Here is a 12,288-nt window from a genome sequence, read left to right as displayed (position 1 = left end):
CAAGTATGTCCCAAGTACTTCCTGGGACATACTTATGCTAAAAATTTACTTGCTGTTAAACTGAAATTCAAATGTAGCTAGGCATCTTGACTTTGTTAAATCTGGCAACTCTAAATAATAATAATAGCAGTGACATGCAACTGTTGCTGTTCTAAGAACTTAATTCACTTGTCTTGTTTTCATCTTTAAACAACTCAATAAAGAATGTATTGCAACCCCCTTTACACAGACATGGAAACTGACTACAAAGGAGCAAGCCATTCACCTAAGGCTGTGAGGCTTGTTGGTGCCAGAGCAGGATGCTGTTTCCCAACTGAGAAGCTGAACAAGGCCTGGGCCTCCATTCCCTGACACCCAGAGATAGGTGTGGGGACTGAGCCTCCCACAAGTGGTCGTACCAAGAGCTCCTTGTATGATCCTCAAAGAGAATTACCTCGAGAAGCCTCCCCACCAGACTCCAATTTGAGGCATCAAGCGAGCTCTGGGTTTCAAAAACTGACAAATCAAGAGAGTAAGGGAGCCCCAGTTAGTCCTCAAAGAACACAATGTCCCTACATCAGTGGAAAGAATGAGAGAAGCAGCTTCTAGTTGAAAGGTCTAGATAAGCAGCACAGGTCAGCAGGACAAGGGTCTGAGCCAGGCCACGTGCCATCCTTCCTGAGGCCAGAGAAATGGATAAATGACATTCCAGTTTGGCGGCGTGGGGGGGGGGGGGTGGATAGTATTTGGAGATAGTATTAACTTGAATCTTATAAAACAGATGAGAATGTCACCACACCCCTCAGCGTGACTCTATTTAAAATAATCCTAATGAGCATTTATTGAGCACCTACTACATACTACACATGGAGCTAAATGTTTTCATTGCCCCATCTATGGATGGGACCTCTAAAACTACAGCCCAGTAGGGCATTTAACAATTTTGCAGATGAGGAACCTAAGATTCAGGGAAATCACTTATTCATTCAACTAACTAAAGCACCTACTACACTTTGTTCTTCAGACTCTGTCGTAGGTACTGAGAATACAGGAATGAACCAAACAAGACCCCTGCCTTCATGAAGCTGGTTGGGGCACAGATAAAAAACAAAAATCCATCATGTTGTTTCAGGTAGTAATGCTAAGTGTGATGAAGCAAACTAAAGCACAGTCAAGGAATGGAGGGATAGGGTGGAAGGATCTTAGTTAGGATGGTCAGGAAGATGTCTGGAAAGAGGTGACATTTACACAGAAGTCTGAAGTGAGAGACTGAACATGCATGGGTTTGGGGAAGGGTACCCAAGGCAGAAAGGACAACCAGTGCAAAGGCCCTGAGGTAAGGGTAACCAACACACAACCAAGATAAGGCCAATGGGCTGGAGCAGGTGCGAGAGGGTAGGATGGGTAGAAGATGAGTCTGGAGAGGATGTTTAGGGCAGGTCATCTCTAAAAGATCACTGTGATATGAAGAAATGGATCGATGGATAAATGAATGTATGGAAAGATGGACAGATGAATATGTAGATAAATGGATTTCCATAGATTCCCTTAGGCTGCTACTGACCAGAGGTGAGGACATATGTAGCTCACAAGTTGATAAAAACATGTCCAATGTTCAGATGCCAATTAACCACCTCCCTCAGAGGGCCCCAGGCAAGCACATTCCTTAGTGTATCTCCTATAGAGGAATGTGATCCAAAGTTCAACAGGCAATCTGGGTCTTCATCCAAAGGAAACCATTTGAAGAAGTCCACAGGACGGGGTCTTTGAACACCAGGAAGAAATGTCTTGCCTCCAATCTCTAACTAGGCCAGCGCCCACAGAACAAACTGGCACATCCCTACCACCACCACCACCTGGGATCAGAGGCACCAGCTATACTCTTTCTCAAGTTTTCGAATCTGTTTTGCCCAGCAGATAAAAAAATGTCACCTTCCAGAACAAAGCCAACACTCCCTGCAGGTGACACCAAACACCAAAAGCCCAGCCCCGCAGGGCCAACCCATCCCACAGTCCTTTACCACCTGCTGGACCTTACCTCCAAGTCCTTCTCGAGCTCCAGCCCGGCCTCCATCAGGTTGTGCTCAAACTCCTCCCGCTGCTCCTTCCTCTCCTCCTCCAGGGCATCGAGCGGCCCCAGCTCAATGTCACCGTGGCCCCCAGCACGAGGTTCCTTGCCTGTCTCCCCATTGGAGACAATCGCCAGTGAATGGCCAGGGGAACCCTGGCCAGGGTGCACCCCACGTTTCCGGTAATGGTAAGCAAGCACATAGTCGACCTTCCTCTGGTTGTCGTGGAAGTGCATGCGGCTCAGACGGGCCTCTGAGGACACTGGCTCGCTGGCATCCAGGTAGTTGTTGATGACCTGGTCAGAGAGAACAGGACAGGGACTGAGTTCTGGTGAGGAAGAATGAGAGACAGAGGAGGCTAACCTCTGGGTCAGGGAAGCGAACTAGGAAGCCAACCCCTCAGGCCCAGAGGCCCTGACTCTCCCAGTGAAAGGACAGAGTGACCTAAGTTCCTCTGCCACCCCCCAGCCCACACCGCCCTCCACGCACCTGTCCACAGCCTGGACACCATTGCCTTCATCCCCCCTCTGGCAACCACACACATACGGATGCTCGCATGCACGGTCTATACACACAGCAGCAAAGCCCTGTGCATCCACACGTGCCTGCACCCCAGAGCCCCATGACACTTCTGCACACACACACAGCCCACCTACACACAGCACCTCGCATCAGCTCTCCTGCGCACACATCTGTGCATGCACACGCCAGCCCAGGGCACCCTGACACACATAGCCCGCTGCATGCACTGTGACACAGCCACCCATACCCATCTCCCTGCAGATCTGCTGGCCAGCCTGCAAACACATGCATGCTTACACACATAGGTTACTCACCGGCAAGTTCTCTGGATCCATTGGAACAAAGGCCAATTTCTTGTCACCTGGCCCACCCCAGCCCCACCCCACAGGGATTCACTCTACACTATGCCCCTCTCAGCCCCACATCCTCCTCCTCCCCTTCCTCTGCAGCCACCAGTAGGGACCCTGCCAGAGACCACAGCAGGGGGACCGACTTCTGCTCTCAGCCAGCCTGGAGGTGGGAGGTTGAGAGGAGAGGAGGGAAAAGAACAAGGCGGAGCAGGAGAGGGACTTGCCTCCCTCCCTTTGGGTGTTTCCCTGTTTATTACTGGTTTGATACCCAGCTGCCTCTGCAGCCACCTGAGAGGTCACCTGGGCAACCAGATGAAGCACCAGGCACAGGGGAGAGCTTCCCAGCAGCCACAGCAGAGGTCTGGTTCCTCAGACGTGTGAGGGGAGCCAGGGAGTCTGCAGACCAACAGGTGGGATCACGTGGCCTCTCACACCTCCCCTTCCCTGTCCTTTGACCACAAGACTCCAGGGTGGCTGAGACTTGGAGAAAGAGGGAAGAAAAGGCCCTCACAAAAACCCTGGGCCTCTTTCTCTCTCCTCTCTCTTTCACACACACACACACACACACACACACACACACACACACACACACACAAACCTGCCCCCCAGGTGGAGAGTGCCCCAGCCCAGAGGCTCCCTTCTGGCCCCCAAAGGGCCAGCCTTGACCAGACGCCAGCACTCACCGAGCCGCTGCAGGAGCTCCCTCCACCGGAGGGCAGGCCTGAGTCCTGGCCAGGGGCTTGGGAACCAGGCACCCTGAGGTACTGCTGTCCATGATTGGGATCCTGGCCCCCTCTGACCACTGCCCGAGGGCTCAGCCGGCGTGGGGAGCCAGGGAGCAGGGGGATATCTGTGAGAAGGAAAGACAAAGGAGGCAAAGCTGCTTCAGGTGACAGGAAACCCAGGACATGAAGAAACTGGGGCACGGAGGGAGGGACACTGGGATATCCCTAAGAAGAAGGCCACACCTCCTCATGGCCTTGGTTAGCCAGGGTCACACTGGCCACAGGGTAGGGGAGAGTGTAGAAGGAAGCAGTGGGATGAGGAAGAGGGTCTCACTCACTACACACACACACAGAAACACACACACAAGCACGCACACACACACGTGCACACACAGAGCAGGAGCCACCAGCAGGAGCTCCGTCAGATGATGGCTGTCATAATCACTTATAATTCCCAGACAAGAGGAGAAGGTGGCTCAGGTGAGCCAGGGTGGGTGAGCACTCCCTGGAGAGACACCCTGAATTAATGCCAAAGGCTTAAGTTTTAGGGTCTTTCCGAGCGCAGCCAGGCCAGACACCCCTCCTGTCGGAGAGAACAAGGACAGACAGACCAGCTGTGAGTCCCCCAAGGGCAGGGGCCTCCTCTGACAAAAGTGCTGCCTCCAATGCCAGTGAGAGGTTTCCCCACACCTGCTGCCTCCACCAGGGCCTGGGAATGCCACAGCCCCTGCTCAGCCCTCCCCAGAGCAGCCCCCTAACACCTGCGGCAGCAGCCAGTGCTATCTCAGAGAACTTCCAGCTTCACCCCTGGAGGGAAGGGCCTCAGGCTGATGACAGAATTGCAGAATGTCAGACCCGGAGGGGACGGAAGCATGAAATACTCTGCTTTGCTCCCAAACGCCCCAGACCAGGCCCCCGGGCTGCCAGGATTTCGAGGCTGACCACACTCCATCTGTCCCCACTTCCAAGAAATACTCTTTCCAGTCAAGAAGCACAGCACAGGGCTCCTGGGCTTAGCCCTCAGCTCCACCACTTGCTCTGAGACCTCTCTGGGCCTGTTTCTCCACCTATAACCTAAGAATCCCAAACTTGCAGGGTAGTAGTGGGAAATCCAGGAAAAGAAGCATCTGCAAAACACCCAGGGCAGTCATTAGCCCAAGGGGGTGCAAGAAAAGGCAATTATGATAATTATTATCATTTTCATTTTGAGCTCTGTATTAAGAAGAAACCACACCATGGATATCCAGCTCAACCCCCAGCACCTGCTATAAGAAGGGATGAACAAAAAGTAGCTTGAAACAGAGCTTTCAGTCAGTCACCAGGCCTTGGAGCAGCCCCTTCCGTGCCCAGCTCTCTGCTGGGCCGTTCAGGAGCCCTAGAACATTTGGTCCCTCTACTGGAAAACCTTAGGACCTCTTTTGTTTTTCTTAAGATTTTATTTATTTATTTATTCATGAGAGAGAGAGAGAGAGAGAGAATGGCAGAGACACAGGCAGAGGGAGAAGCAGGCTCCATGTGGGACTCGAACCCCGGGACTCCAGGATCACACCCTGGGCCAAAGGCAGGCACTTAGCACCTCTTCATGAAGCAGAGCTGGCAGGCAGGAAGCACAATGAAGGCCAGCAGAGCAAAGCTCTCCTATCTGACTTTTTTTTTACACTGCGGGCTCTCATCCCTACTGTGGAAGGCCAGCAAGGCCAGAAGGCTTCCAGGGGAACTGATCCTAATGCTGGTCTTGAAGGGTGGACAACTTCTAAAAAGCAGGGGAAAGAACACAGAAGGGCAGTAGTAGGTGTGTGTGCTGGTGGCGTGATGGAGGGCCTCCAGCTCCGGACATCAAGGAAGGGGCTTCCTTCTTTGGTCCCCAGTCTTGCCTTGTCTCTCCCGCCTTATGCCTTTCTGCATGCTTGCTCACCATCTGGCCCAGAGCAGACTGAGAACAGAGCTCTACAGCCCAAGGAAGGCTTAAAAACCTCCAGATACATGTCTGAGGAGCCCAAGACCACTCTGCTGTATACCTGAGCTGATGACAAAGGGGATGCTCACTCAAGCGTCCTGGACAGCTACATTCACATTCACAACGGTGACTCAAGGTAGGTCAGATTCAGGTCAGCCGCAAACTTTAGGCAAACCACTATCCAGGAGCCACAAGCTCCTGAAGATACAAGTTGGGGTTTGAGGCTGGCCTCCAGAGCCCTACCAGCCATCCCAGGAGCTCTCTTTTCTTGCCTCTGACACATGGACCACAGCTGCCTGAGGCTCTGCTTTCATACCCACCTTCCTCCCCAACCCAACAATGAGAACACAGTATATGGCTGACTTGTGCCAAGTCCAGAAAGACATACCAGGCAGTAACAACACAGAAGTGGAGAGACCCAAGACAGTTGGCCTATACCAGGAAATGAAGGCAGGGGGTGGGGGGTGGGGGTCGTTGTGCATCTTGAGTGAAGCCTGGACATCAAGAAGAATGGGGTAGGTGAACATACTTCATAGGACTCCTCTAAGAAGCTGAAAAACGGTGAATTGAGTTCGATCGGTAAAAACCATCATACATAGCCTATGGAACATGAAACCCATTTGAAAATGATCTTTCTTTAGTTGACCTTTCACTTGGCTCTTGGCACAGGCTGCCTTGCATAACAGATCCCTAGGTGCTCAGGACTTAGCTGCCTCCCTGGGCTGTGGATGCCAGGGGGGCATGGCTCACCCCACTCTGGATCAATAGAATGGATTTTCACAAGGCTTAGACCTAAGGCCTCTTCTCTACACTCTCACCCTTTCCCTGGATATTCTCATTCACTCCTATGGCTTTAATTATTACCTATGTGATCATGACCCTCAACATTTTATCTTTAACTCTTATTTTCTTCCAGCCCCTGGATCAAAACATCCTCTTGCCTATTTGGCATCTCCACTTGGATTCTTCAGAGTCCCTTCAAAACATACACATCAAAACCAAACTTACAATCTGCTCTGCAAGAGGACTCTCTTCCAGGATTCCCCATCCCTATGAATGCCCCCGCTATACTCAGCATACAAACCAAAAATCCACAGGCAGCCTTGAGAGCCTTCTTCCCCCATGCCCCATAGCCAATGTGTCACCAAGCCTAGGAATTTTCCCTGAAATATCTCCCAAATCGATCTGTTTTTCACCACCCTCTATGACTGCCATCGTGATCCAAACTACCGTGCACATCCAGCTGCATTACTCCAATAGCCTCCCAAAAGACACCCCCCTGCTTCCACCATAACTTCCCTTCACTATTCCCCAAAAGGCAGCCATGGGGGTCCTTTCAAAATGTTGAGCTATGACACCCACATGTGTGGAGATTTCTAGTGCTTTCCACCACTCTCAAGCTGCGAGACCCTGCATAACCTGGCCTGCTCACGTCTCCACCTCGCCTCTCCCCGTGTCCTGCTGTATCTCTGAGTTCCAGCCATGCTGCTCTGTCTGCAGTGTCTGGGATACACCACACCGTCTCCCAGCCCAGGGTCTTACACGTGTTCCTCCTTCCGGCTAGAACAAGATTCTTTGTCCAGCTGCTATTTTGATCATTAGGGACCCAGAAAATCAAAAGTAACATATCCCTGTTTCAAAAAGCAGCTGAAGCGACAGAAATATTCAGATACTACAGGCAGAGCTAATTTGCTTCCTCTGCAGACAAGACTGAACTTCCACCACCTGAAGTAGAACAAGGAGGGCCTGGGGGACACACAGACACATGTAAAGTCAGCACAGGAATGCCTCCAAGTTTTAGCCAGTGGACTCTACTGGTCAGCAGGGAACCGTGGAGAGTGGGGTGCTTACTGTCTGGGGTCACCAAATAAAGGCAACCCATTGGTGGCAGCGCGTTGACTGTCCAGTCAAAGGAACCCCTCTGCTCCAAACTTTTGCCCAGATCTGACACCCTGACTGACTCCCCCAGATGGGACTGGCCCACCTTTCAGCCAGCCAAACTGTCATAAGCCTCCTAGAGGATTGCGCTGGGGGGAAAGGTAGGCCCTCTTCACCTAGTCAAAGGGCAACCAGTTGAAAATGACCAGGGGTCTCCTGCTAAGCGCGGACAGAGGACGGCCCGAGCCTGGCTGCAGCCCTGCCCACCTCCACTGCTGCCTTCATTCACTTTCCTCCACCACCTTCAGAGGGACCTCTCTAAATCACATTGCCCCCCTCTCCCACTGAAAGCCCTTCAATGGCTCTCCATTGCCAGAGCAGAAAAGCTCTACCGGGAACAGAAAGATGCTCCATGTGTTCTCCAACCCTGTTCCCTCCCTCCTTCCCATTCCTCTTTTTGGAGCTAATCTTTCTGAATATTCTTCTTTGCTCCATCTGCTAAGACACTGAAGCACAGTGGGACCACAGGGGTGTGTGATGAGGGGAAGGGGCACTTTTTGAGGAAGGCCATATTCTGGTCTTAGGCTGCTGTTTGGAGGAGCTGCCACCTAAGTGGCTCAAGACCACAGCTGACAGTCTTTTTCAGGCCAGGAATAAGAAATTCAATAAACATCAGGCCGTGATTTGGGACTACATGGGTGTTGCACAGGGGGGTGTGTGTGTGTGTTTGTGTGTGTGTGTGTGTGTGCGCGCTCTACAGACAACTGAGAAGTGCTAGATCGACAACCACACTGCTCTCCATCATGCTCCACAACCCTGCTAGGACTCGCCATCATCACTCTGCCACGTGGTGAGCCCCACACTGAGCGGGGGGGACCCTCAGCGCTCCATTCTGGCATTGCCACAATTTCAGAAAAATAATGTATTTTCTCCAACATCAGTTTTTGCTTCCACAATTGAGAGGAGGGTGTCATTACTGTATCTTCTCCCCAGAGGGAGAAGGGTGATGATTCAGCAAGAGGAAATATTACAACCCGTTGGAGGTACATGAGCTACAGAAAATGGGAGGGATTGCTACCCAATCCTACTGCAGGGGCCTCAGGCCCCACCCTGACTTCTCTGCTTCACCCTAGTCACTCTGCCCCAAGTCCCCAGAATTCCCATTCTCTGCTACCCACCAGCCTGCTGACTATTCACCTCCTTCTGGAAGCTCTCCTAAATGAGGCAGGAGAAGCACTAGCTGTGTACCCCCCCCCACCCATTACTATAATTTCCTTCCTCTTCAGGGACCATCACACACTTTCTTATCCTTTAGAACTTGCTATTTCAAAGGTGAACTCTGTCCCTTCTAGATGAATCCAACCTCCACCACCCAGAGGCTGCATTAGAGAGGCAGACAAAGGAGGCACAGGATCAGAGATCTGAGGGGAAATGAACAGAGACCAAAGGCAGGGAGAGCCCCAAATCTAAATGAACAAGCAGGCAAGGTTTGTTCCAAGGTCCTTCCATTGTCTACCCTTTCACACTGTCCCCTCCCCCAGCCCACTCATGGCCTCCCCCCAACTGTGGTCCTCGTTCCATGCTATGCTTTCCCATCTACCATCAGGGGTTCCTGACACCCACTCCCCCATTTAGCTGTTGGCTGTCTTGTCTTAGAAACCAGTACACTCCAAAGTACAGATAGCCCATGTTGGCATCGTGAGACAACATAAGTAAAAGCATTCTGGAAACCCTAAAGGGCTCTGGAGATGTCCCTAGCACTGCATATATACAGGGGCCAGGGTCCGGTTTTACTGGGAGGAATATTCTCCAATGGTGGGCACTGCAGTACCATGCTAGGTGAGGGGAGAGAGGTTGCAGGGCAAGGATTCTCTCTGGACCTTTCAAATCATGTCATGGCTCCTGGACAGTTAAGTGAGAATCTTCAGGGTCACACTTCAGAGTGAGGAGCGAGCCCAGCTCTTCTGAGTAGGGGAGCCCAGCACATACAGGCTGTGGAGACTCAGGAGGGTACAGAGAGTTCAGGCAGGAGGGGATGGCAGGAAAACTGGAGCAAAGGGACCAAGAGGCACAGTCAAGAGCAAGGCAGCAGCAGGCTGAACAGACTGGGAGCCAGAAGTGGGTTCACCAGGCAGGGAGGAGGGGGAGGTGAGTCATCAGGGCCCTGGGAGGTTTTCAGAGTCTCCAAGAAAGAACAGCAGGATTCAGTGTCCTGTGGGAGCTGGACCTCCAGGCAGCAGGGCTCTTCCTCAAAGCTTCCCTCATGGTGTAATTACTGCTTCATTTACTAACCATGGGCAGGAAAGTGTGAAGTGAAAGGCAGGGCCACCTCTCTCACCAGCCTTTCAAGGCCACTGCTTCCAGCAAAGCCAGACAGTCCAGGGCTACCTTATGGGGGACAGTGCATCCACACTCTCGCAGGCCAGGAACAAGACTCCAGGTGGGCCTCAGAGAGACCAGGGCACTTTCAGATTTTGAGGAAGCTAACCTGGTCCCTCCCCAAGCATCCTGGGACGGATGGATTGTATTCTGTTATGGTTAACTTATGCCGGAGTCTTACTCTGCTTTCTTACATGCATTTGACAGTTAAAACTTGAGGCTCCAAGCTTAAAATTTAGACCCAAAGGCCCTGCCCAACATTTCCTATTGAACAGCATCTTTCTCAGACTCTGCTTGTGGCCAGAGTAACAGAAGAATGGTCTTCCAGTCCCCTCCACACAAAAGAACCATTAGCCAATCTGCCTCTTGGGCTCTGCTTATCTTGACTCAAAAATAGCCCTCTCTCCATTGATGCTCAAACATCCTCTTTAAAAAAAAAAAAAAAGATTTTATTTGTTTATTCATGAGAGACACACAGAGAGAGGCAGAGACATAGGCAAAGGGAGAAGCAGGCCCCCTGTGGGGAGCCTAATGCAGGACTCAAACCCAGGACCCAGGATCATGACTTGAGCCAAAGGCAGACACACTCAACCACTGAGACACCCAGATGCCCCAAACATCCCCTTCCTAATGGTGATATGGCCACAGTGTACATCCTTATCTTGAGCCTGGATTAGGAAAAGCTAACTGTCCTCCCTGCCACTAAGCTTGCTTCCCTCTGATACTTGGGTCACAACCTGACCAAGTTACTCCCATTCAGTGGTTTCCACTCTTCTTAGATGAAAATGAAAACCAGACTAGACTGTCTGATACGAACACAGAGTCTTTCATGATCTGGGCCATGCCCACCTGTCTGATATTCCTTCATCTCCAAACATGCATCCCTGGCCTGCTTACCCCTTCCACCACACCCCCACCACGCACATGCCATCTGGCCATGCTCTAAGCACAACTGTCCGTCTTTGGGGCATGGAAGTATGTGGAAGTATGTGTCATCTTTCACATCTCTATTCATTTCAGAATGATTTTACTTCCTGGCACTATGCAATATATTGGAAATATTAGACTTGCCCTAGGTTCTCACAAGGAAGGCACACTCATGAGGAAAAGAGACTAATAAGGAGATAATTTCAGGAACAAGAGAAAAGCTAGAGCTGGAGTATGAACAAGGGCCTATAGAAGCAGGAGCCCACAGCTCTGCTTAGAGCTAGCAGGAAAGGCCTCCCAGAGTACATGGCTTTTGAGAAGCATCTACAAAAGGTAAGCAGGCATATTCCAATGGGTGAGGGAAGAAAAGAGATTGTGGGGAGAAAGGCAATCATTTGTATGTGCTTTGCAATCATCTGCTGGGCCTGGCTGTTTCATATCATCAACCTTCTGAGAGCAGGGCATGCCTTCTCCTCCTCATGTTCCTTTCCCACCCACATGGTCCCAGCAGGTGGCCAGCTATGTGGTGGGATTGAAGGAGCAAAAGAAAAAGGACCTTTTTGGTTTATAATACACACTTTCTACCATGGCTTACGAGGCCCCTTACTATCTTTTCTGTTGACCTGACAGTATCAATCATCTCCTGCTGGCCACTCCTCCCTCCCTCTGTCTCTATCTCTGTCTCCCTGTCTCCCTGTCTCCCTGTCTCTCTGTCTCTGTCTCTCTGTCTCTGTCTCTCTCTCTCTCTCTCTCACACACACACACACTCACATATACCAGACACACTGAACTATCAGCAGCTTCTAGAAAGCGACCTGCTTTTTCTTATCTTTGGTCTTTGATCTTTGGCATTATTCTCCCTTCTGCCCTTAAACAGCTCTTCTTAACCAAGACTACTTGACAAGTCCCTTCCTGGTAACATTCTTAACACCTCTCATCCTTTTAAAAAAGCCTTTTAACAAAGACCACTTGCGGTCGATGCTCAGACCAAAGACCCTAAAAGTGCAAACCCAGGTCAAGAAAAGAATAAGCATTTCAGGACATGCTTCCCTTAGTAACAAAACCCACAGACTGAGATCTGGATGAGTTTCCCAAATGAAACCTACTCATGGGTAGCCCATCCTACACTGCGGTTTGGAGAGTGGCTGATGAGATTAAGGTATAAATGTCCCTTCCCCTCTGTAGGAGGAAGTGGCCAGTCTACAGCATAATTGATCAAAACTGTTCTGTTAGCTAATCATAACCTGTTGTGCAAGTTCAACATGAAAAGAGCAAAATGATGCAATGGTGAGCAACACGTAACCCTTCCTCCACCCCCTCTAATACATACCACACACACATGCTTGCACACACGCACGCAAACACACTTTATGAGGGTGACTGACTCCTCTCCTGGACATACTTGGTGAGTCCCCACAATGTCCCCCATCTTCCTCCATCACCCACAAACATCTCCCACCTCTTATCTCCTCCCCCTGGTATAACCAATATTGATGATCTCT

The 12,288-nt window shown here is 50.9% G+C and overlaps 1 protein-coding gene across 3 annotated transcripts in view; it reads right to left on the bottom strand.

Annotated features, from left to right (window-relative positions):
• Positions 1–12,288, bottom strand: part of ANO2 (anoctamin 2) — a 343,486-nt gene that overhangs the window by 316,664 nt on the left and 14,534 nt on the right. For all 3 annotated transcript variants that reach the window (XM_072799266.1, XM_072799267.1, XM_072799269.1), the window contains exons 2-3: positions 3,604–3,770; positions 2,018–2,344 (exon numbers count right to left, since the gene is read on the bottom strand). In XM_072799266.1, coding sequence (XP_072655367.1) covers positions 2,018–2,344; positions 3,604–3,770 — 494 coding nt within the window. The remainder of the gene's footprint in view (positions 1–2,017; positions 2,345–3,603; positions 3,771–12,288) is intronic.

This window comes from Canis lupus, chromosome 25 (assembly GCF_048164855.1).
Source record: "Canis lupus baileyi chromosome 25, mCanLup2.hap1, whole genome shotgun sequence".
In the NCBI taxonomy this organism is placed as follows: domain Eukaryota; kingdom Metazoa; phylum Chordata; class Mammalia; order Carnivora; family Canidae; genus Canis; species Canis lupus.
This window is presented reverse-complemented; position numbering and strand designations above follow the sequence as displayed.